Genomic DNA, 25,405 nt, shown 5'->3' on the forward strand with positions numbered 1-25,405 from the left:
ATGAGTTTGTAAATTGAGTTTTTAAATTTTAAACTGACCCTTTTAAATTTTAAAGATGAGGTCTTTCAATTAGGTATTTTATTGAGTAGTTTTTTATTTTAACTTGAGTCTGGATCCTTTTATTTACGGGAATTTAAGTCTACTTTTTACTAGGTTTAGGGCAACCCAAATTTATTGGGCCAAAGGAAATTGCGGGCTAGACCCAATTAAAATGTACACGCTAAGGAGAAGGGGGGAGAGGGGCGACAACCCTAAGAGGGGATTGTCCTCACCTCCTCTATAAATTTTCATGATACACGGCCAGAAAAAGGGGGGAGGGGGGGGGGAGCACAGCATAGACACAAATCTCTCTCTCTCTCTTGCACATCTCTCTGCAAGAGAGCCGGAGGAAACACAAAAATAAAAAAAATAATAAAAAAAGCCCAGAGGCCCCTTCGCAGGAACCTCCTTCTCTTGTAGCCAAACTCCCTGCAAAGACCCATTCTCCCTTACTTCCTTCGCACCCAGCCATCACCATCCCCCATAGCCACAACTCCACCTTCCCTTCATCACCGTCGTTGTATCCAACTCCACGCTGCAAAGCAACCCCAACCATCCATCACGGCTATTCCTCTCGACGCCCACTGCTTCTAGCCATCATCTCTCCATCCTCACTCTGCAACTCCGACCACTCCCATCAACTCCGGCGATCGCAGCAGCAGCAGACCCTACGGCTAGACCAACTTCTCCTCATCTTCATGCTCGTGCCCATCTTAGAGCAAACGACTTTTCATCAACATCAGCTCCGGTGTGCTCGATGTTCCTCCAATAGCAGCGGTCATCAGCCTCTGCAACACCCACACCAAGCAGGAACCAGCCACGACCATCTCCAAGCCGCCCACACAGCAGCCGAGCACTACCACAGCGCACTGCCTGCGGCTGCCTGCTGTCAGCGCCGGCCACACAGTCCAACCACCACTGTAAGCTACCTTCGACTAGATCCAGCTGCAGGGGAGCCTTTTCTGCCATACACACTCTCTTCTCACCCTCATCACTCTATTCTCTTACTCTTTCCTTTGCACGCAGGGCAGTAGCTGTACAAAATCGCAGCCGCAACCACCGGCATCAAGAAAATTCCATCGTCATCCCCAGCAACTCCGATGACCCTTGCTTCTCACGGCACCCAGGTGCAGCACAGCAGCCTTCCTCCGTCTCTCCCATAACCAGCCGTGAGCCCGTCTCACCACACACACACTTTTACACACACAAACACACGCAGAGGAACACAGAAGCACACACGCACACACACTGTGCCCCAACCCAGTACACACGCACACTGTGCACAGACAGAAAACACCCAGCATATATATATATATATATATATATATATTGTTATATGTTATTGTATACATATATGTATGATTATCAGGCATGTATATTTGTGTTTTATTATTTTTATCATATCATGTATAGTTTATCATGTTAGTTTGTTACTGTTATTATGTATTCATGATATATAGTTTTGCCATCGTTACATATTTGTGGTATATTGTATATTAGGGCAGTTATATTGTTATAGGGTTTTCGATTATTGTTATATATATTGTTTAGGGCTGATTTGTTGCCATAATTTCATTAATTGTTTTCAATATTTATTTTTGTTTATTTACATGTAAATTTTCAGGTCGATTTGTCTCCATAATTTCAGTTATTTCCATATTTATTATTTTGCATTTTGCATATTAGTTTTAGGGTTGATTTGTCTCCATAATTACATTAGTTGTTTCCATATTTATTATTGCATATGTACATTAATTTTAGGGTTGATTTGTTTCCATATATATTATTGTATGTTTACATATATATTTTAGGGCTTTATGTGTTTCCATGTTATATATTTAGGGTTGGTTTTATTGGTATTATTGTTACGATATTATTGTGGTGTATTATTATTATTAGTATTTGCTATACAATTACTATGAAATTATTATTTGTGTAGTGTTATTAGGATATTGTTACTATGTGGTACTATTATAATATTGCATTATATTATTAATATGACATTATTATTATAGGGTTATTATTATAGTAATATGTTTTATATACGTGCTGTCATTAATGTGATATATTATTGTTACTATTATTATTATTATTAATTTTTTATTATTACTATTATTACATATTTTTAGTATTTTTGCTTATTTGGTGTATTTATATTTTGTATTATGTATTGTGGTATTTATTTTCATTATTTATTTTCGTGTGAGTATCCCTATGATTTTAATGGTAGGGTGTGAGCTTTCGGGCTTTACGCACCCTTAGTTATGAGGGAATATGTATATATTTATATATTACGTATATTCTTGTATTATTTATTTATTTATTTATATTGCAAGGAATAATTTGAAAGACTTATTAGATTAACTTAGGGATAATTCTAAATTAATTAAGTACCGTTCGTAAGAACGGGCGCGTAGGGGGTGCTCGTACCATCTCTTGCGTAACCGAACTCCCGACCCCAGCTCTAGTAACGTAGATCCATTCTACCCCTAACGGGGTAGTAATCATGTGTTCTAACCACACTAAAAGGTTAGTGGTGACTCCGATATTCCTATTTTTCCTTGAAAATTAAAATACATTTTTATTTCGCCACCTCGGGGCACCCGTGCTCCAGGACACTAGAACAAAGATAATTAATAAAATTGAGGTATTTTCTTTAAGGATGGAAAGGTGATGAATAGCAAATTTTGAGGACGAAACTTTTATAAGAATGGGAGAATGTAGAGACCCGAAAAAATTAATTCATCAAAATAATGAATGAAAAAGGGAAAAGAGAAAGAAAAGAAGGAAAAAGGAAATTTAAAAGGGGCACATAGCAAAGATTCGTCGACGAGTGCCCTGCACTCGTCAACGAGGAGATACTGAGAGCATGAATTTCAGACTATTCAGGGTTCGCCGACAAACTCACTGTCTTCATCGACGAACTCCCTTCTTTGGCTCGCCTATGAGTACACGTGTCTCATTGACGATGACACGTGGTTAGCAGTCTATATATAGCCAAAAATCAGATTTTCAGCGTAGAATCTGCTCTCTCTCTCTCTCTCTCTCTCTCTCTCTCTCTCTCTCTAACTTTCGGCTCCTCATCCCTTCTCCCTTCATTTTTGTCCAATTTTAGCCCGATTCGACAATCAGAAGCTACCACGAGATTCGTGAGAAAATTCTCTACAAATTAATCGAAGTAGATTGTTGATTTGGATCTGGGGCACCACCCCAAAACCATAGTAAGTAAGGTATTTTAGGGTTTAATTCTTAATTTAGAGTATTTGGGGTTTAGGAAAAATACTGAATGATAAATAATTATGGGGTTTAGTTTATTGAGTTGGGAAAATGTGAATTTCAGGGTTTTGAGTTTCGAACGTCGTGGGGTGTAGACTTGGGGTTGTTAACAGGTCTCTCAGTAAGTTAGGTAAGGGGATATGTTATGTCAGGAAATTTTGAATATATATATATATATATATATATATATATATATTGATTTTCTGATTATCTAAGCATGTGGGAAATGATTTTTAGAAAAATTTATATATTTCCTGGGTGGATATAATATTATATTTATTAGACAAAATTGTGTGGCATGAGTATGATGTTTTGTAGGTTTGATCACTATGTTATGTGTTTATGTTATGACTGGATATGAGAATTTTATACTAAGATAAGTTTTATCTGGATATTTAAATATACTGAAAAACTAAGAATGGAAATTTTACACCAAAAGAGTGTTTTAACCGGATGATGCTTTATGCTGAAACTAAGAATAATGATTTTATGTTGAGATGTAATTTTTACTAGCTGATTATTGATTTATGGAAAAATGGGAGTTTGATACTATTGATATGAAAATGACAATATAACACTGGCAGGATATGAGGAGTTTGTTATATTGCCTAATTTTAGTAGTAATATGGAAACTGCAATATAACGTTGGCAGGATATGAGGAGTTCGTTATAATGCTAGTTGAATATAACATTGGCAGGTTATGAGGAGTTCATTATATTCTTTCGTTATACATATATACCAATATAATGTTGGCAGGATATGAGGATTTCGTTACATTGATATTATATATTACTGTGTAAATGGTAATATATATGAATTAAGTACCCTAGTAGATAGTTGATGTATAGAGTACGGTACCGTAGTTACAATATTAAAGGAGTGAGTGCAACCACACTGACCTGGGATGGTAGTGTAGGTGTTGACAGTTGATTGGGCCTGCGTAGAGTTGTTGACCACCCTGGGTCCGAACCAGTTGCGGTAGGCCAATCGTACTACAGACATATATTTTTGACTTAGCCTGGTGGTGGCTAGCCTCGGTTAAGTCCAGCATTTGAGCCGCACAACCCAATCATGGGGGGAAGCATGACGTTAGCTAGGAAACCCTATGAGGCTGTTCTTTATATATATGTGTGTGTGTGTGTGTGTGTGTATGCAAGTACAATTTTATGCAGTTCTTTTTAGTTGATTTAATGATTAATTAAAATGTACATTATTTTATATAAACTCATGTAGCCACACGGTGATAATAACCTATCTGTCTTACTGAGAGGTGTCTCACCCAAATATATTCTAACATTTTAGGGCCACGAGAGGATCGAGCCTAGAGCTCCAGAGTAGGACCTAGAAAGAGAGAGAGAGAGAGAGAGAGAGAGAGAGAGAGAGAGAGAGAGAGAGAGAGAGAGAGAGAGAGAGAGAGGGTATTGGAAGTACTGGAGAGTAAATTTTGTGTGTAGAGATATTTCTGTACACCTGGGTTTATAGTTGTATTTTTGGGAGACTGGTCTATGTATATATATATATATAGAGGATGACACTAGAACTCTGGTATATTGTATTTTGGCTCAATATTGATAGTTCCACTGCATATATGCATGTTTGGGATATACATATATGGTATCAGAGGTGGAAATAATAATAATGGTAGTAATTTAGGGGTGTTACACCTATCCCAGTGAACACTAACTGAAATCAACAAGTAACACAACCATGCCATTTCACATATAAATATATAATATTATTACAATCATGCTTCTTTACAAACACTACAAAAAACTGGTTTTTGGTGACGAAACTATTAGTGATGGATTTTAAACTGTCACTAATAGTTTCATTACTAAAAATCAAAAAATATCGCGGCAAAATATTTTTTGCGCAGAAATTATGTTGGGAAAATATTAGTGACGATTTCTGCAGTATTAGTGACGATTTAAATCCATCACTAAAAGAATTTTATTAGTGACAATTAAATAACCGTCACTACTATTATTTAAAAAAAATAAAATAAAAATTATTTTACAATATTAGTGACAAATTTGGAGATTCGTCACCATTAGACAATTATTAGTGACGGATGTAGGAACCATCATTAATACTTCTTTTATTTAAAAAATTTATGTCACAATATTAGTGACGAATTTGAAGAACCGTCACTATTAGCCCATTATTAGTGATGGATTTGGGAACCGTCACTTAACTTCTTTTATTTTAAAAAAATATAAAAAAATATGTTACAATATTAGTGACGAATTTTAAGATTCGTCACTATTAGCTCGTTATTAGTGACGGATTTGGAAACCGTCACTAATACTTCTTTTATTTTTAAAAAATAAAATAAAATCATCTCACAATATTAGTCACGAATTTTGGAACCGTCACTAATACTTATTTATTTTTAAAAATTTTAAAAAATTATCTCATAATATTTAGTGACGAATTTGTAGATTCGTCACTATTAGCACATTATTAGTAACGGATTTGAGAACAATTACTAATACTTCTTTTATTTAAAAAAAATAAAAAAATTTATCTCATAGTATTAGTGACGAATATGGAGATTCGTCACTATTAACCCCTTATTAGAGATGGATTTGCAAATCGTTACTAATACTTTTTTATTTTAAATTTTTTTATTATTTTAGTTAGCGGGTGCTAACTTCGTTATCTTTTAAATTTTTTAGGAGACATGTAATTGTTGATTTTAAAAGTTTAAGAAAACATTGGTAATTAGTGGTATAATTTAGGAGGTATGAGTGCATTTATTTCCTAATTTATATATATATATATATATATATATCAATCTATGATAACTTTTAATTATGAAAAATGTATTTTAAAAATAGATTTTTCCGTCATTCTTAAATAAAAAAAAAACCAATATCTATTTTTTAAACACATGCATGTGACAATATTGATAAATAGTTAATAAATTTAAAAAAATTACATAAAATTTATTTTATGCATCACAAGTCATACCACATCTAATAAATAAAACTTATCTTTTTGTGGCATTACGTTGGTGAATTAGTAGATACATCAATGGGCGGGTGACTTTCACTCCCCGAATTTAATGCCACACTATAGTGTCCAAAGCGACACGATAATAACTGGAGTCCTCAAGTTATCAAAAGAATAAGAAATGAAATTTTCTAGGCATATAACAACCGCAATTATGGCACATACAATATTATTTTATAAAATATCCAACTACTCATATATAGACTTAGTTAAACAATCATGCTCACTTAAAAATCATATATATTTTTGATCTTTTACAATGATATTCTATGATTTAATAATTATTAGTATAATAATAAAATTGCTAAAAAAATAAAGATCATAGGTTAAGAAAATCATAATATATATATATATTTATATATGCTGATATTTTATAATGATATTCTATGATTTAGTAATTATTAATATAATAAGAAAATTGCTAAAAAAAAGTAAAAAAGACAGTAATAACAGTAATAATTTACATTAATGTGGACAAGTGGTCCCCGTAGGGGCTACCTATTATCAATCACCTTTTCATTATCCATTATTTAATAGGTAAGATTCCTCATGATGGGTTGTCTCACCTCTGTGATTCCACACCGCCCCGTGCCGTCTCATAATTAGCTGTACAAAATTAGTAAATATCTTTTATAATTATAATTTATGAGTTGTTCAAAACCTTCCTTTAAATTTAGTAAAAAATAAAGATTTTTTCTGAAATTTCAAAACTATCACTAATTTTTTTCAAGATTTCAAAAATGTCACGGACCTCTCTTGAAATTTGTCAAAAAGATATGAACATACCACCAGGGTGTGATTCAGGTGGTAGTGCGAGCTGCGGGAATACTTCTCACAAGATCAGGTGTTCAAACCATTCCGGATTCGTTTCCGTCCTTGAATTCTTGAAATTTATCTCCCTTTAGAGTTGTGGGATCGGCTTCAAGAGGTGCGAGATTAGTTACGTGTACCGTAATATGGACACGTGGAAACCCGATGCATAATCCAAAAAAAAAAAAAAAAAAGACATGAACATTCCCTAAAATATTTGTTCTTTTGCAAAATATAAAGGGATGTTAGTGTATTTTTGATAAACCTCATGAGAGAGGTTTCTGTCGATCTGGGGAGGTCAATGTCTATTGTCCTAAAACATATTAACTTTTATAATTTCAAATAATTATTAAACTATCATGTTTAACTGTATGGCATGATCTGTGTCACATTTTATATTTTAGGTGATTTTAAGAAAAATTTACTCAGCAAATGAGTGGAAAAGTATTCAAAATCTACCTCTAAAATGTGATATGTTTAGAGAGCCTAATAATTTTTCTATTAACAACCTACATGATAATTATTAAATCATTTATGATTGTTAATTAAGATTTTTTATTTCTTAAATGTGTTTAAAGTATATCACAAGTCTAATAAATATTGTATTTTATCGTAAAATCAAAGAATAAAATTATTATTTAATATATAACAAATAAAACATTATTGTATTTTTCAGATTGCCATTAATGTTTTTTTTTTCAAAAGTAAAAAAATAATGTCACATTTGTCACTCTTTCTTTTTTGTTTTCAATTTCTGAAACTATGATTTCCTTAATTTAGTAAGTTAGACAAAATTTTATACTGATCAAACTTGTCATAAATAATAATAACTATTATTATTGAAATTATTTTTCAAAAGTTAAGAAACATTTTTTGCTGCTAAGAAGAATTAATAAACATTTGAGACTCCAACTGACAATTTGTTCTTTATATTAATAAATTTAAATGACCTCATTAAGGGAAAAGCCCATTTTTAACCTCTCAATTTCCAAATTATGGTAGAGAGCGTGTTCTTGTTCCCTTAGAAAACCCAACCCCCGGCGCAAATTAGCCGAAGCCGCAGCCTAAACGCCCCGTCCTCAGTCTCAACTCTCACCACTGGCATTTCATTACCGTTGAAAAAATCAGGCCTTTTTGTAATTTCGCGGGTAAAATGTGGAAACGCTGGGCGATAAATGTTTGTCCCTTGTGGCCACCTCACCTGTCAATTTCTGCCGAAGTGTCGTAAATGACCTCAATCTCCCCCTGCTTTTTCTTTGGGTGGATTCAACGAAAACTCACCTCCCCTCTCTCTCTCTCTCTCCCTCTCTCTCTCGTGCCCCCTCTTAGGATCCTTTTCTCTCTCTACGCTCGCTCTCTGCCATTGCAGCAGCATATGCTTGGACTCTCTCTCTCTCTCTCTCTCTCTCTCTCGGAGTCTTTGTTTCTGCCATTAAAGCAACAGCTTTTGAGTTGTTTCTTTGTGAAGCTTTTCTTCTGAAGTCTGAACTCTGTGCTTGAAAGCGAACCTAATTTATTGACGGAAGACTAAAGGCACTGAAGAAAGCATGTGGCTTATCGCTTCTTTTTCTGTCTGCATATGATGGTTTTGTAGTCTTACATTTGAGATCATTCGATCCTTTGCTGAAGGCAAATTTCTGGACGGATTGAGCAACTCGGAGCTGGTTTGATCTGTCTGGTTCATCAATGAAGTCTGGAACTCGGCTCAACACTGCTTTTTTTCAGCTCACACCCACTCGTACCAGGTGATTATCGTTGATTAATGTCTAATGCGGATTATTAGGGTTACTTGATTGATTCTTTACTTGTTAATTTCAATGATCTGAGCTGTAGTGTGTGGACATTTAGAAACTTGATATTTTAGGCGAGTATGATATTGGTGGCATTTGTAGTTTAGTTTTACTAATTTTCGTTGCTGTCGATAATCTTTCCATGAGGTGTACAAGTTTGATAGGAGTTGAATCTTGAGTTTGTGGTGTTGCTGGTCATATTCGTCACCTGTTTATGAAACGTGGAGTGGATCGATTTATTTTTATTTAATTTTTTTAAATGTTGCCAAATTTTTTATTTTTTTTGGGTGAGTGTGTATATTTCACAGAAATGATGGCCAAAAGAAAATGAAAAGCTGTTACATCTCCCAGGGGCCATCGTGCGTAGAACTTACACATTGGAGTTCTAGATTCTAATCTTGGGAAGGTGTGGGAAAACTGGGGAGGGAGTTGGGATGGGGGATGGGCTAACCCCACTGCGTAGCCTCTTGAAGAACAAAAGAAAAGCACTTAGAAATTGATAAACTGATGGTACTTATATATCTGAACTGCAGCAGTTCTTGAATTTATTGGGCATTTATTTCATTCAGCAATATTCGTTTAAGAAATGCTAGTTTTACTCTGCTGGAAGTGGATGTGTGCGTGTTTTATAATTATGCATTTGGGCCAAATCCAATGTCTCAAGCTTTTGAATTGAAGGCAGTTTTCAACATATGTATATGATTTCTATGTGTGTGCTGATAGAGCTCCCCTAGATATAACAAAATCATCTATTTTTCTTTATTTCATATCTGTATCAATTTTTGTTAGTTGTACAGCTTAATGTTATTAGTGTCCCTGCATTTTAAAGCTTACATTTTGATTAAAATGAGTATCAATCGCGGCTTGGGTGATTGCAAATTCATTTAAGCTTCCATATGAATTTTCACTTCTCACCTGCATGAAAGACTCACACCTGAGACTCGACTTGAAACTTGTATCAGGTGTGATTTAATTATCAGTGCAAATGGAAAGACAGAGAAAATGGCTTCAGGTTTGCTGAATCCATTTCTTGCTCACTTGAAGACTGCCCAAGATCAGATTGCCAAGGGAGGTTATTCAATTGTACTCGAACCAGAACCTGGTAGTGATGCAACTTGGTTTACAAAGGGCACGGTGGAGAGGTTTGTATGCTTTTCTCATGATTTTATTCATCATCCTCATCCTCCCCCTGCTATATCCGTACTCTGCAACCATATCATCCATGATGTTGATACATTACTGACTTTTTCTAAATCAATTGATTGAGTGGATCATGAGTCAACATCCTAAATTTTGTGGTTAGAACATGGGGGATATAGAGTGTGATAGTATAGAATTGCTGTTAGAATACATTGATTTATCTACCTTCCAAAATTTTAGTCAATCATCCAGGACATTGCTTTTTTCCTTTTTTTTTTTTTTTTTAAAGGACTTGTTGTATATTATGACAAAATTTGGATCAGCGGATAGTTTGAGTTTGATTTAATGAAGGAACCATTGAGTGAACTTTTTGTAATTTGCACTATATTGTCAAGGAGCGTCCATAAATCATCAATTGAACTTGTTTATGTATGATGTACGGAGCCATGGAGTGATCTTTTTTGTCATTTGCACTATATTGTCAAGGAGTGTCCAGAAATCATCAAACAAGATTGAACTTGTTTAGGTTTGATGTACACATAATTGACCCATAATGTACCATCTTAAGCTTGGAGGTCAAGTTATGAATTAATATTGTATTAAAGCCAATGTCCAGGCTTCAATTCTTGTTGCTCATGTTTATCTTCTATTTATTAAATTATTCACTGAATGGGTATTATCCATATTTTATTTGCCTCCATGCGCAATTGGGCTACACATGCTGTATCCATTATTGGCCCGCAACTAACAACCTAGCCTTTTTTTATCAATGATGGCCATGTTCATGTGAATCTTTGCTTGTGTTCCTGTTTTAGAAATTCTTAGTCATTTTTCTTATTATGTAGCTGCTATGTGTGGGGCATTTGTATGTTTTGCTACTGTGGAGGTTACATTGGTCTGTTGAACCATAATGTTTCTTTTGTGATGTTGTCTTTTTGTAGGGAAATCACAATAATCTAATTTATGTTGGTTTTTACAGGTTTGTTCGTTTTGTGAGCACCCCAGAGGTCTTGGAACGGGTGTATACTATAGAATCTGAAATTTTACAGATTCAGGAAGCAATTGCAATTCAAAGCAACTGTGATATAGGGCTGAGCACTGTGAGTGACTCTTATCACGTTCTGTATTCTCTATGTCATGGAAGGGTCAATTGCAGTTAGTAAAACTCTATTCATCCCTAGAAAACTATCACAAGAATATTAATGATGTGAAATCCCTTGCTTTGTTAAATTTTATTGAGTATGAAAAACTCAACTAATCTTGAGATGCAACATCGCTTATGCCACATCAATGTCTGTTTTGCTGTTGTACAGGTAGAAGACCATCAGGCAAAATCTGTGGAGAGCATTGAAGGTAGATATCAAAAGGTCAAAGCTGTCTGTCTTGTTGTGCTATTTTTCATGTGTTCCAATTTTGCTTTTGTTGTTTCTGGTTTACACTGTTTTTTTCAGATAATCTATGTTTTAAAATGCTAAAAATTTGATGATTTTGGTTATGTTTTTGAATTACCATCAACCATTTTGGACAGGCTGCAAGCCAGTATTGGATGCTGATGAAGAGAAAGCAATTGTCCTTTACAAGGTAACTGAGCACCAAATACAAATCATCTTGCAATGAATTTCTTGGTATAATTTATTAATACGTTGTTTCTTTGATATCTGGCAGCCTGGTTCACATCAACCTGAAGCCAATGGATCCAATACACAGGAGGGAAATTCAAAGTATACAATACAGCTTACATGAGTCGCAAAACTATCAATGCAATTAATTTCAATTGTTAGTTGAAGGCTTATACTAATGTGATAGCTTATTTTAGCCCATAACACATTTCTTAACTTCTAGGGACTGCATAGTGATGTCAATTGACATGTCCATGGTGCTAATATATGGTTAAAATGCCTGTGTGATTGTGACAAGAAGGATATTTTATTTTCTTTATCATGGTCTTCGCCACAATACCAAGTAGTTAGAACTGTTCATGCTCACTCTACTGTAATTTCAGTGGCTCTATATTTTGATAGAACTTCGTATGGTCTATCAGAAAAAGTAAAACAAATGCACATATAGAAGTGTGTCACACATGTTATATAAAACACATTTCTAAATATGCTGATATAGTCACTTTTTTTGGAGAGTTGCCATCTCTGAAACTCTTAACATAGGTGTAGGTAGGATTTGTTTAATGAGTGCACCAGGCTCCCGTGCCATTCAGGGCCCGGGAAGGGCCTTATCTTGAGGTTTGAATCGTTTGATGGTAACCTAGGCCTAGGCTTTATGGGGAAAAAAGTTTTCTAAGCTTAACAATTGTGCCAGTGCCTGCTAATAATAACTACTAAGATAATAATACACATGTCATCTGCAAGTATGCCAAAAGTTTCCCAAGTCAACTGTGTAAAAACCTCATTCAGTAGTGACTAGATTCATCTGAAACCTAGGCATCTATCATACACATACATATGCTGCCTTTTTATTTTTTTGGTTGGGTGACTGGTTTAAACTTTAGAAACATATTAGGGGTTTGAATTTTCATCTCTCTTGAATTTATATTTAATTAGAGTTCAGCTTTTGAGAGTCCTGGAGACACGCAAGACCGCACTGCAGAAAGAGCAAGGCATGGCCTTTGCACGCGCTGTGGCTGCTGGTTTTGACATTGATCACATGGCAGCATTGATGTCATTTGCTGACTGCTTTGGAGCCTTGCGTTTGATGTAATCAGAATCTCTTTTCTCAGTCCCTTTGCATTCTACATTTTGTATTGGTTGAGAAAGCAATCTTTTTTTCCAGATTTTTTATTGGTGGCAATATTTTTGATAAAAAATTAACAGGGATGCATGCTTAAGATTCATGGACTTATGGAAAGGGAAGCATGAGACCGGGCAATGGCTTGAAATTGAAGCAGCTGAAGCAATGTCTGGTCGACAAGACTTTGTTTCCATGAATGCATCAGGCATTATGCTTTCTAATGTGACCAGCAAGCAGAAGGAATTGAGGGAAGGATGGCCAGAATCCCGTAGTGATTTGGCCTCAGAAAATAATGGGAAAGCAAACACTGATGCAAGTATAGGTATGAGTGAGTTATACACTTCAAAACATAAATATTTAATTGATTCTGTAGACTATTATTTCAGAAAATAGCATATTTTTTGTCATCTTCTGAATCAATCTATACTATTATTTGATTCTCTAAGTCATTATTTCTCATTTCTATTTTCTAAGATGATCAGTGGTTGAATTGTTAAGCTCCAACATGGAGCAAGTATTTATTTATTTGTGTTTTACATGTTTAGCGAGGTGTGGTGACTGCTCTGGCAGTGTACAACTTCTTGCAGGTGACGTTTTGGGGGTTTGATAGAATCAAGAAGGGAGAATTTTGTGGAATGGTGCCTTATATGCTCTTTTTTGGACTTTGTGGTTGGAAAGAATGCTAAGATTTTCAAAGATGAAGTAATGTCTTCCAATTTGTTAGTGGATAAAGTGTTGATTTCCTGGTATCCTTGGGGTGTTGGCTGGTGACATAGTTAGGGGCTTTCTTTGACTAATTGGAAAAGTTTTTTGTTGTTTATTTGTTTTTGTTTTTTGTTTTTTTGTTTGGGGGGGGGGGGGGGGGGGGGGAGGGGAGCTACTTCTGTTGCATTTGTATAAAAAATGAGACAAGACTAGATTTCTAGATCACCTAGTGATATGCTTTCAAAGAATAATAAATTGCAATCATCACATACTCATTTCTCAAACATGGTGTACAGAGGGCAGTTAAACCTGTACTTTCTATGGCAGATAAATGGGATTGGTTGCAGCTGCCAACATTCAGGACCCCATAGCTTTGTTATTTACTCAAAGATTCATGGGAAGTACCCTGTTCCTAATGAGGCTATATAGAAGTTTAATAGAACTATAGAAGTAACCACAGATTTTGATGCTGCATTCCTTCCCCACATTTTATTTTGTTTGATTCCCAAGTATGCAATGATGGATAGTTAACATTAATGCTGAGGTTACTAATGCCATAATCTGCAAGGTTTGTAATTGATTTTACTGGAACAATTCTTTGTCAGTTTAACTTCCATTTGTAAATGTCATTAATCTTTGAAACTGTTTTGTGCAAGAACACTAATATGTTGTGGGTATGACATGTTCATCTTAGTCCTTTTAAACAAAATGAATTGCTGCTTGTTCCTTGGGGGCTCAAAAAGTGTTGAATGGACATATTTGTGAAAAAATTATTATAAATGGAGTTTCTTATTAGATGGATTTTTCACTTCTCGTTCATACTTTGTATAATTCTTATTGTTTTGCATTTCCTGCATTGGTTTTTTTACCAGTTAATTGCCTAAGTTCAGATATTTATGTCTATTATTGTGTGCTCAGATGATAAGGCTCCTACGGATCACCAAGTACCAATAGGCAATCAAGAATATATGCAAGGCCAGTTTCCACATCCCATTTTCCCTCCCTGGCCCATAAATTCTCCAGCTGCCGCAATGCCAATTTTTCAATCATATCCTGTGCAAGGCATGCCTTACTATCCAAACTACCCCATGAACAGTCCATATTTTCAGCCACCATATCAATCTGTGGAGGATTTCAGATCTAATGCTGGTCTAAGAATGGGACAGAGAAGGCATTCTATGGATAGTAGAGAAAGCAATACTGAATCAGAACCTTGGGAGCTAAATGCTTCTAAAACGAAATCACGTGATGATTTGGAGTTGGAAAAAGAAGTATCACAAGATCAAGAGCCTCGAAAAAAGGCTAGCCGCTCAGGGAGGAAGCACTCTGGTGTGGTTGTCATTCGGAATATTAATTACATCACTCCAAACAAGCAGAATTCTTCAGATAGTGAATCACAATCAGCTTCTGACTCTGAAATTGATGGAGAAGGAGAGTTGGAGGCTGTAGAAACTGAAATAAGGCATAAGAATCACTCAAAATCTTCAAAAAATAAAGGAAGCCAAAGAAAATCCGTGGAGAGGTTGAATTCATTTGATAAAGACACAATTTGTGAAAAGGAGGTTGATGGTGGACACTGGCAAGCATTTCAGAATTGCTTACTGAGAAGTGCTGATGAAGATAAACAGGCTGTCGACCAGGGCATGTTTGCAATGGAAAAGGAGGTTCAAGGGAAACGGCGGCAAATTAGGCATGGCGAAGATCTCTTAGTTATTGCAGGGCAAGATACTGGAAAAATGCAAGAAGGGAGTATATCTGAATATCAGAGCATCAGTGGAAATGTGACACGCATGCTCAAGCCATCAAACGATGAAATGCACCTTTCTAGAATAGAGAGCACGTCTGGTGATGGTAGAGGATCCACTGCTGATTTAAGAAATGTGGAGTTTACAGAAATAGAAGGCAGAAGGGGTGGATATAGGAGGACTGCAAATGATAATTTCATGATTCATGGACAAGACAGGCAGCCAGAGTTTTCAAGTTCTTCCTCAGATCCATTGGCTCTAACATTTGAGCATGCTACCAATCACTTGGATAAAACCTCAACACATAGTATGGCTGATGAATCCTTCATAGTTCCATTGAGGTCTGGTTTGCTAGGAGAAATCAGAATTGATGAGAGAAATGCCATCGACATTGATTCAGAACTCCCATTAACGCTTCAAAAGTTGGACAAATTTTCAAATAGAGGAGGAAGCCAAGTCAATTATGAGCCAGATGATTTGAGTTTGGTGCCTGAGCGTGGGGCAGAGACCAGCTGTGTTAGCTATGACCCTGCTTTAGACTATGAAATGCAGGTTCATGCTGATACCACGGCACTTGGTAACAGGAATAAGGAAGCTGTGACTGATGTCAAGCAAGTGCCTAAGAAGTTGGGCAAGGATCAGAGGCCAAAAGTTACTCCAGATGCTTCAGATAAGAAGAAGATAATGGGTGCGACAAGGAAAGGGAAACCTTCAAAATTGAGTCCTTTGGATGAAGCTCGGGCACGTGCTGAGAGGCTAAGAACCTTCAAAGCTGATCTTCAGAAATTGAAGAAAGAGAATGTATTCTACTTACATTATTTGATGCTTAGTTCTGTATTGAAAAGTTAGAACACACTTGCATCAAAGTGTAGTGATTGATTTTGTATAGAACATGTCTAAGCAGTTTCTTTCTTTTTTCTTTTTTTCAGGAAAAGGAAGAGATTAAACGACTGGAAGCTTTGAAGATGGAGAGACAAAAGAGAATTGCTGCAAGAAGCAGTTCAATCCCTGCTTCTTCACCAATGCACTCACAGCAATCCCGAAAACAATTAACAACAAAACTTTCCCCAAGTTCACATAAAGGGTCAAAATTCAGTGATTCAGAGCCTGGATCATCGTCACCTTTACAGAGAGCCTCCATGAGAGCTACTTCTTTGGCATCAAGCAGTTCTCCAAAAACCTCTAAAGCCAGCAGGTCAAACAATGGCAGCGTGGCTGGGAATACGTTAAGCCGGTCAGCTTCATCTTTGCCTCAGCCAAAGAAAGAAAACAAAAGCACCACACCTGATCCAAAGGCATCCATGGCACGAATCAGAAGATTGTCCGAACCTAAAATGAGCAGCAGTAGCCTTAATGTTTCTTCAGTGAAGCTGCAAAACACTGAAGCTATATCAAAACCAAAATTATCGAATGATTCTGAAAGCATGAAAATATCTGCTATTATGAACCTTGATAGAACTAAAGCTGCAACTCTTCCAGAACTGAAGGTCAGAACATCCAAAGAGCCTTCAAATGTAACCCAGATCAAACCCGCTGCAAAAGAGATGACACAAAAGGTGAATGAGAGCAAATCTTCCATGACTACTGCAAGTAGCAATCTGAACAACAAGAATAATGACAATATTGTACATCATAATGACATGGATGACAACCCAGTTATTGAGAAAACAGTTGTCATGCTTGAATGTGGGAAGCCAACCATTCCAGCTGCACATGCATCAGAGGAAAAGGCAGGGATGCTTCTGGGAGATTATGATAGTCATATACTAGGAGAAAGAACTGAGATAGTGTCAGAGTATGCAGCTATTCGTGCACCAGTCTCTCCACTCAACATGGATGTAGTTGATAGAGAACCTATTGATCACCAATTGCAGGAGCAACCCAGTTCTCACGAGGTAGGATTGGTGAAACTCAAAAATAACTTTGGTCATCAAAATATTGTTTATGGTATGTTGTAGTTCAAGTGGATGTGGATTTCTCCTTAGAATCTGTAAGCGGTATATTGTTTAATTAATCACTGAATCTTGCATTTCTGTAATTCAAGTGTGTACACAAAAATTATCGTAAAAAAAAGTAATGCAACACTCATTGCACAAGGCTTCCATGGCATATTAGTTTGGGGAGAGCATGATACATGCAGTCTTTTCCTGAAATTTACAGAGGTTGTCTGTGACTAATTCAGGTTTGGGTGTAAGACTGTTGGGCCAAGGCCTGCCGTCTTTGTTTAAAACTTAAGTATAGCATAATATTACATTTTGACAATCTCATCTTTTCATCCTATTATGCTTGTAAGTCTCGGGCTTGTTATGTGCAGTATAATAAGCAAGATTATTTGATTGTCTATTAAGCAAGCATGGGCAGGATGTGGTCATGGGTATGATAATAATGCAAAAATATGGAAATTTCCAATATTTTGTGATAAGATATGACAGGGACCCTCATATGTGTGCACGTGCGCGTGTTTGTGTGCACATGCAAAATTATTTTTATTGTCTCTATGACACATGGATACAGATGTAGGGTTATGGGATACAGATGTGGGGATGTGTAGATGTGGAAATTTCCGTAATTTTGAGATAAGATATGGCAGGCATACGCTCATACACAGGCACATGCATAAAACAACAAGTATCAAATGGATTAAATAGAAAATATTAAACAAGATATGAATAGAAGTACAAGTAGTTAAAGGATGTTATATTTCTTCTTCATACATTGTGAGGATTTATTTAATTACTCAGCAGTTTTGCAAATAAAATAGTTTTCACATAATAAAGGCTCCATCCAAATATTTGTGGTTTTCAAACTGCACATTGAAAAGCATTTGATGTATTTTCAATGTCAGCATCTACATATAAAGAGAGTTTTTACATTACACGCCTGTTCATTGATGCCACCAACCAATTATATATAAAAGTTTTGATGAGTTTTACACATGTCCTTATTCATACGAGAAAATTCATCATATGCTGTTTTGTGATTGGTTGACTGAATTACATATAAATGTTTCTACTATATTTCAAGTGTAGGATACACTCCCTTGGAAGAACCTGTGTTCAGTTTCTCTCATCAATATGCCAGAAAAGGCAGTGAACTTAAAGTTTTGACTTCTTACATAGTTTATTGACCTAGTTTTTTAAATATAGATTCGTTTGAATATTAAGCATGTAACCTTGGCATTGATCCACTATCTCAATTGTAGCATAGCAGTAGTTGCAGGGGGAGTAGGGGTATGACTTAGTGCTAACTATTCCCATGTGGTGGGAATAGAAACCTTTAAGTCTCATGTGAGGGCTGTAAATGACTGTTTGATCTGCAAAATCAGTTCTATGACTTATATTATGGGTTGGCGTATGTCTTTAATCAGCAAAGAAATAAACCATTTTTCAACCTGTCTTTTAGTGGGAAAACTATATCAATGATTGTTTTATTTCTCTTGGAACTTTTGGAGGCAGTAAATCTATATTCCTGGCTGTTGTATTTTTTCTCCATCTTCTGCTCCATAATGTAATGGTACAGTCTACTGCTTCCCATATGAGTTCCAGTCTAGACCTATCTAATTCCTCCTTATGTCTATTTGTAACCAACGTTTTGTCATGTAATATTGAAACCGTGCAAAATTTCTCATCTCTCTCCCTTTTTTTTCCCCCATATGAAACTGGACTCCTGTATTCAGGTGAAGTATGCTGAAAAGGAATCACCACATTTTTCGAGCATCAGCACTGCACAAAAACCCTATCAAGCCCCTTATGCCCGGGTCTCTTCCTTAGAAGAGCCATGCACTGGAAATTCGGAATATGGAAAAGCTCCCCCAACAAGCTTAGAGATGCCAACAACAATGGCTGATACTACAAGAGCAATTGTATCTGATTCTGAAAACCTCAAACTAGAGAGAATTCCTGAAGCCCTTGAGAAGTCTCTGGTAAAGGAATCATCAAAAGGTTTTAGACGACTGTTGAAGTTTGGAAGGAAGAACCATAGCTCTGCTACGGGTGACCATTTTGCTGAATCAGATAATGCAAGTGTTAGTGGTTCTGAGGCAGGTGATAATGCAGCCAACGTTGCATCTTCAAGTGAAGGTAATATTGATTTCAGTCCTCTGTGCATTCATAAATAGGGACATACAAAATACACTTAGTGCTTAATTTTTGTAAGCCTCACTGGACATGAGTGCAATAGTAATTGCTAAATAATTGGAGAAAATCTCAGTTTCATTTCTGTCTCAGCATGCATTCCAGTCTTCATGAACCAAATTTGCTGGTTTTCTCCCACCATTGAAGCCAATCCTAATATAGCAAAATTTACATTTGGATTCATTAGGATCTGTTCAGATGTTGACTCTTTATGTGTTTTGTTTAATTTTTTATAGGAAAAAAATAAATTATTGCAGGGTAAGTGGGGAGCAGGAGGCCAGACTTTGGTTGTGCCTAATGCTTGCCAACTTACATCATATTCACACCAAATATAATTGGAAAATTCTTACCATTGTATTTAATCATTCTTAAGCCCGAGAAAACCTGCATAGAGTTGTAAAAGAAGGAACAAAAGGATAAGCAAAAACCAATGTGGCTTTGAGTGGGTTGGTCCATATTCTAACAAATGGATATACTTCAGAATATGCATGCTCTCCCCTCTCCCAGGGGAGGAAGGTGATTATACTACTAATTTTTACAGAATATTATGTATACCAAATATAGCATTAGGAGTAATGCTATACCAACAAAAAGGTTTTACATATTTTTTTTCCAGACACATGCCTGGGACATTTTTTGTAGAGCAAGGAAGGCAACATTATCTTCCACTTTCAAGATGTCGTTTGTGTTACTTTGTAAGGGTTTTTCATAAGAACTCTTTCATGTGTAAATGTTTTTCCTCATATTGTTGTGATAATCTTTCAATTTGGTGAATCCATATGTCAAGGATGCAATTTAGTCATGTAGGAAAAGGTGCCGTCTAGATTAATAGTGAAGTCTCTAGGGTTTTGGTGCCAGGGTCTTGGTTAAGGTTCTTATTTGACATGGAACAATTCTTTCATGTGGATAGGACTGACTCGGAGGAGGTGAAAGGTTCCATGGCTATTGTTTATGGCGTGGTTCTTATACTTCGGGGGTTTATAAACAAAGGAAGAAAAACATATGGATGTTTTATTGGTGCAGGGCAGCAGCAAAGATTTGTCGACGAGTACTCTGTGCTCGTCGACGAGGAGATACCGAGAGACAGAAAATCTCGAGTACTCGTCGACGAGGAGATACCGAGAGACAGAAAATCTCAGAGTTTAAAGACTCGTCGACGAGTGGATAGACTAGTCGATGAGTGGTCTTCTCTGTCTCGTCAATGAGTGCTTCTGGACTGCGAGAAAATATTTGAATTTTGAATGTAAACATTGTGACGGTTGGGGATTAGGAGGGAAGCCTCCAAGGTTATATATGTTCTTCTGGGCATATTTTGAAAAGTAAGAGAATGAGAGAGGGTAAGAGAAGGAGAGAAGATCATTGTATGTAATTGTATTGTGTATCTTTGATCTTCATATAGTGAAATCTCTTGTCGGTTGCTCCGGTGGATGTAGGCTTTGCCGAACCACGTTATTCCTGATGTCGTTGTTCTTATTATTGCTTTCTTTATGTTGCTATGGTTGTGGAATGATTCTATATTCACCATTTATATTGTATGCAAGTGTATGATTGATCCTTTTACAACAATATCGTTATTCCGCTGTGCATTGTTGGAAGAGGCCCTATTTTCGCAACAAATGGTATTAGAGCGTTGTTGTTTTGGCCTCTACATTTAAGGATCTTGTGGTACAACAAGGTATGGTGAAAGGTTTATACAAAATTCAATCGGATAACATGGATGCAGCGACTTGGAGTGAATTGGGAGCAATCATTCTATTTTGTTTGGCTTATGACGTGTTGTATCACGTCATGGATGAGAATACTATGACATTAGTTTGGCGAAAATAAGAATGCCAATATATGTCTAAGGGTTCGTCAAAATCTGCAAGTGTAGTGGAGAAAGATTCAGAATGTAGTGATAAAGATATGCTATGTGTTTCATCGGGTGCAGAGTGCCTCATGGGTAATTCTTGGATCTTAGATATCATATGCTTTTATCCTAGAAAATGGTTTGACATCTACATGTCAGTTTATGTTGGTTGTATTTTGATTGAAAATGATATTTCATGCAAAGTATTTGTTATTGGAAATGTCAAAATCAGAATGTATGGTGGTGTTGTAAAATTATATGTGATGTAAAGCATGAATCGGGTCTAAGGAAGAATGTTATTTCATTGGGTATTTTAGACTGTAATGGATATTGTTACAAGTCTGAATGTGGAGAAATGAAAGTGTGTGAAGGTGACTTAATAGTGATGAAAGGAGAAAAAGTGGCGGGAAATATCTATGCACTGCAGGATGTTACGGTTGTATTGTGGTGTGCTCCGTGGACGTAGATCAATTTAGACCGAACCACGTAATTTCTGGTGTCTCTTATTTTTTTGGTGTGTTTATTGCTCATAGATTCCTAACAAGTGGTATCAGAGCCGACGGTTCGTAACTCTGGGTAAGTGGCATCATAAAAGTCGAGACATGAAGTTAATTCTCTTGACGTGCTAACAGTTGGAGGACCAAGTGTGTGACCGAGGCCAATAAGGATCATCTAGCTTGAGGATGGATCCGAATAGGGTCAAGACGTGGGAGGTAGGATTGGTTTGGAGGCACGTAAGACGCCAGTGGTAAGGCCCACTTGAGCAACTGTTGCGGAATTGGGCTTACTCCCAAAAGGGAGACGGTTTCCGTTCAAGGAGGAGCAGCTGGAACTCACAAGTGAGGGGGAGAAATTGTTGAGAATTCTACTTGTGAGCTTGTCCCACATTGGAAAATTAGAGTGGATGATGGGTGCTTAAGCTTTTGGGTCAAGTTGATGTTCACCCATGTATATCTAGCTCACCCATGAGCTCCTTCGGTCTCAACATAATGTCTTTTTCTCCTTCCTTTGTGTCTATTCTAGTATATAAAGTATCATAAGCTCTATATGTAGCTTCACTAATAGTCTTTTTTGCATTTTTTCTGGTCTCTTTATATTTTTCAAGATTTTCTATATTTCTACAATTTTTTTTTTAATATTTAATACCAATTTCTTTTTGTTGTAACGACTTTTTGGACTTTTTGATCCCACTGCGAACTTTCTTTACTATCTATCTTCCTTTGGACTCACCTAAAACCTCTTTTACTTTTTTAGAATTAACCATTTTATTTCAAAGAGTATTTGCATCTACCTTATCCCATGTTGCTCAATCACACTTTTTGATCATTTTATCTTTGAATTTTACTATATTATTGCTCTTCAAGCTCCACTATCTAGTCCTTTTGTGTTGATTTATGTTACTCTTTCTCTTTCATTTTTAATGTGTATATCTAATACTAGGGCTCTATGTTGTGTAGCCAAACTTTCACCTGGGATAACTGTATAATTCTTACAAGATAGACAATCCCTCTTCCTAGTTAAGAAGAAATTTATTTGATTTTTATTATACCTACTCTTGAAAGTAATAAAGTGTTCTTCTCTTTATATAAAGCAAGTATTCAATATAACCAAATCATAAAACATGACAAAATCTACGATTGTATCATTAGACTCGTTTTTATCTTCATATTAATGGCCTCCATGTATCCTCTCATAGTCTATATTACCTTTCCAATTTGTCCATTCAAATAAGCAGGAATATCTTTTGAGACATTGGTATTTCTTGTAAAGTACTATCCATATATTTTCAAAATTGTCTTTTAAGATTTTCTGCTAAACTTAATTGGGGAGCATACGTACTAATGACGTTCACTATCTCCAAATCTAAATCTATCCTGATTTTAATGATCCTATTCCCTATTCTTTTAGCATCTATTACATTATCTTTTAAGTCTTTATCTATAATAATTCCCACCTTGTTATGTTCCTCTTTACCAATGTACTAAAGTTTAAATCTTGACTTTTCAATTTCTCTCTCTCCTAGTCACTTCGTCTCTTGAAAGCAGATTAAGTTGATTTTCCTTCTAAACATTATTTCCACTATTTTCATATTTTTGCCCGTAAGAGTCCTTATATTGTAAGTTGCAAATCTAATTTTAGTTTCTTGTGCTAACTTGTACTTACTTGGTCTATTCCCTTGATGTAGGCGAATCTGGTAAGGATTCATGATAATAAGATTTGACAAAGTTTTACGCTCACTATCAGCTACCTAACACAACACTGCTCCTTTATCCGGGCTTGGGATCAACTATGTGTACAAAGATAATCTGTGTTACGTAGGCTAAGTACACATTTGAGTATTTTTTTTTTATGAACTTATTTCTCATAGATAATTTTCTAAAGCACACCCTACGACTAGTAGAAACACAAACAATTTAAAAAAATCTAAAGCATACAATTATGGGTGTGAATCTAGAAAAATGAAAAAACTGTGCAGTAGTATTTTTTGAAAAATTTTGTTTACTCCAAGATTTGCAAATGAAAAACACAAAAACATAAAAATGCATATATTAAGCCTACAAATCATAAGCACAAAATCTCTATTACTAACCAACTATTGTAAAAATAATAATAATATTAATAAGAAAAAAAATAACAAGAGAGGAAGATCTCACAGGTAGCTGAAACTAAAAAGTAATGACAATGGATTGAAAATACTACGGTGAGTAATGTTTAGCGCCGGTTCATGACAAACTTGGAATCAAATTGCACCTTCATAGGATTTTTGTTGTTATTCAAGGATTTTTTTTTTTTTTTTTACTTTTTGGATTTTATTTATTTATTTATTTATTTATTTTTTGTGGGGGCATGGGTGGAGGATGTTATGAATATGGGGGAAGGCAACACAATGTTGTGTATGTCTATAATCAAGGAAGGTGGTCAATGTTTTATTAATGAAAGTTCGAGTAGATTCCCTAGACACATTTTGGGCAAGTGCATGTCCAGGGCAGGAGAGGAAGATGGATTCTTCGCTTTGATTCTGATAAAAACTTGTTCTGTTTATGGCAGTGATAAAATGATTGTTACATCTGTTTTACATAAAACTCGCTCTTTAAATGTGATTGCCTTCATCTCCTTATACAGCCACAACCAATGGGCATGCTGGGTAATATACTATGTAAAAACACTCCTATAAAAGAGGAAGATAGTGCCATCTGGAGCATAATGGTTCCTGAGGAATGGAGTGTCATTCAAACATACCCGTTGTAATTCAATTTCTGCTATGAAGTATGCTCACCTGAGCAATTGTGAGTGTAAAATTTGATTTGTAAAATTGATGTCAGTATTGATTAAGGATGCAAGTATGGCTGATTCTGCAGTATAAATTTTGAATAATTTTGATTAAGGATTTTGGTTTAATGAATAGGGTTAAACTTTAGCAGTAGTCAGTCATATTCTATTAAAACTACTTCATAAGCTGATTTTCTTTTACTGAATGTGTCAATGCAGTTCATACATTGAAGAATCTGATCTCACACGATGAAACCCCCACTGCCATTGCTTCCCAAAAGGGTAAGCATTGGCCATGCAAACATTTGAAATGACATTCCTTGCTTTCTTATTGTTTCTATAAAGATTATTTATTTGTAAGATAAATTTGGAAGTGGGATTATTTATTTCCATTCAACTCATTTGCCCACAGCTTCTCGCTCCTTCTCTTTGTTGTCACCATTCCGTAGCAAGAATAGTGGAAAGAAGCTGATGACATGACAATCACTGCTGTCAAATCTGAGGATGATGAAGCAGGATTTCTTTCTTTCTTTGCATCCGTTTATCTGGCAGCTGTTACAAAGATCGTGGTCTATTATTGTTTGCGGTTTTTCTATTGTGGCAGAACAGTTCTATTCTTATTTATTTGTAAGGTTGTAAAAACTTTTCATTGTAAATTCAGATCCATTCAAATGCCAAAATGGTGAATTGGTTTTGCAACTCTTCCTCCATCTGATTGAATGGCACTCTTTGTAAGTCTTGCACATGTTATCGAGATGTGGGAGTTGGATTGGTTTTTTGTGCTCAAAAGCATCTCTTGGCCATGAATAAGTTCAGGAACTCCAAAATTTTCAAAAAATAAATAAATTAAAAAAAAAATAAAAATTGGAATTTGTAGCTCTTTCTGCAGC

At 35.8% G+C, this 25,405-nt stretch overlaps 1 protein-coding gene across 1 annotated transcript; it reads left to right on the forward strand.

Annotated features, from left to right (window-relative positions):
- Positions 1 to 8,399: 8,399 nt before the first annotated feature.
- On the forward strand, positions 8,400 to 25,214 carry LOC131150885 (COP1-interacting protein 7). Its single transcript, XM_058101941.1, has 13 exons — positions 8,400 to 8,886; positions 9,894 to 10,073; positions 11,051 to 11,171; positions 11,385 to 11,424; positions 11,600 to 11,652; positions 11,737 to 11,792; positions 12,627 to 12,779; positions 12,897 to 13,135; positions 14,437 to 16,064; positions 16,193 to 17,158; positions 18,940 to 19,342; positions 24,735 to 24,797; positions 24,928 to 25,214. The coding sequence occupies exons 1-13, from the start codon at positions 8,828 to 8,830 to the stop codon at positions 24,993 to 24,995; spliced, it is 4,029 nt and encodes a 1,342-aa protein (XP_057957924.1). The 5' UTR covers positions 8,400 to 8,827; the 3' UTR covers positions 24,996 to 25,214.
- The last annotated feature ends 191 nt before the right edge of the window (positions 25,215 to 25,405 follow it).

Source organism: Malania oleifera, chromosome 3 (assembly GCF_029873635.1).
Source record: "Malania oleifera isolate guangnan ecotype guangnan chromosome 3, ASM2987363v1, whole genome shotgun sequence".
NCBI classification, from domain to species: Eukaryota; Viridiplantae; Streptophyta; class Magnoliopsida; order Santalales; family Ximeniaceae; genus Malania; species Malania oleifera.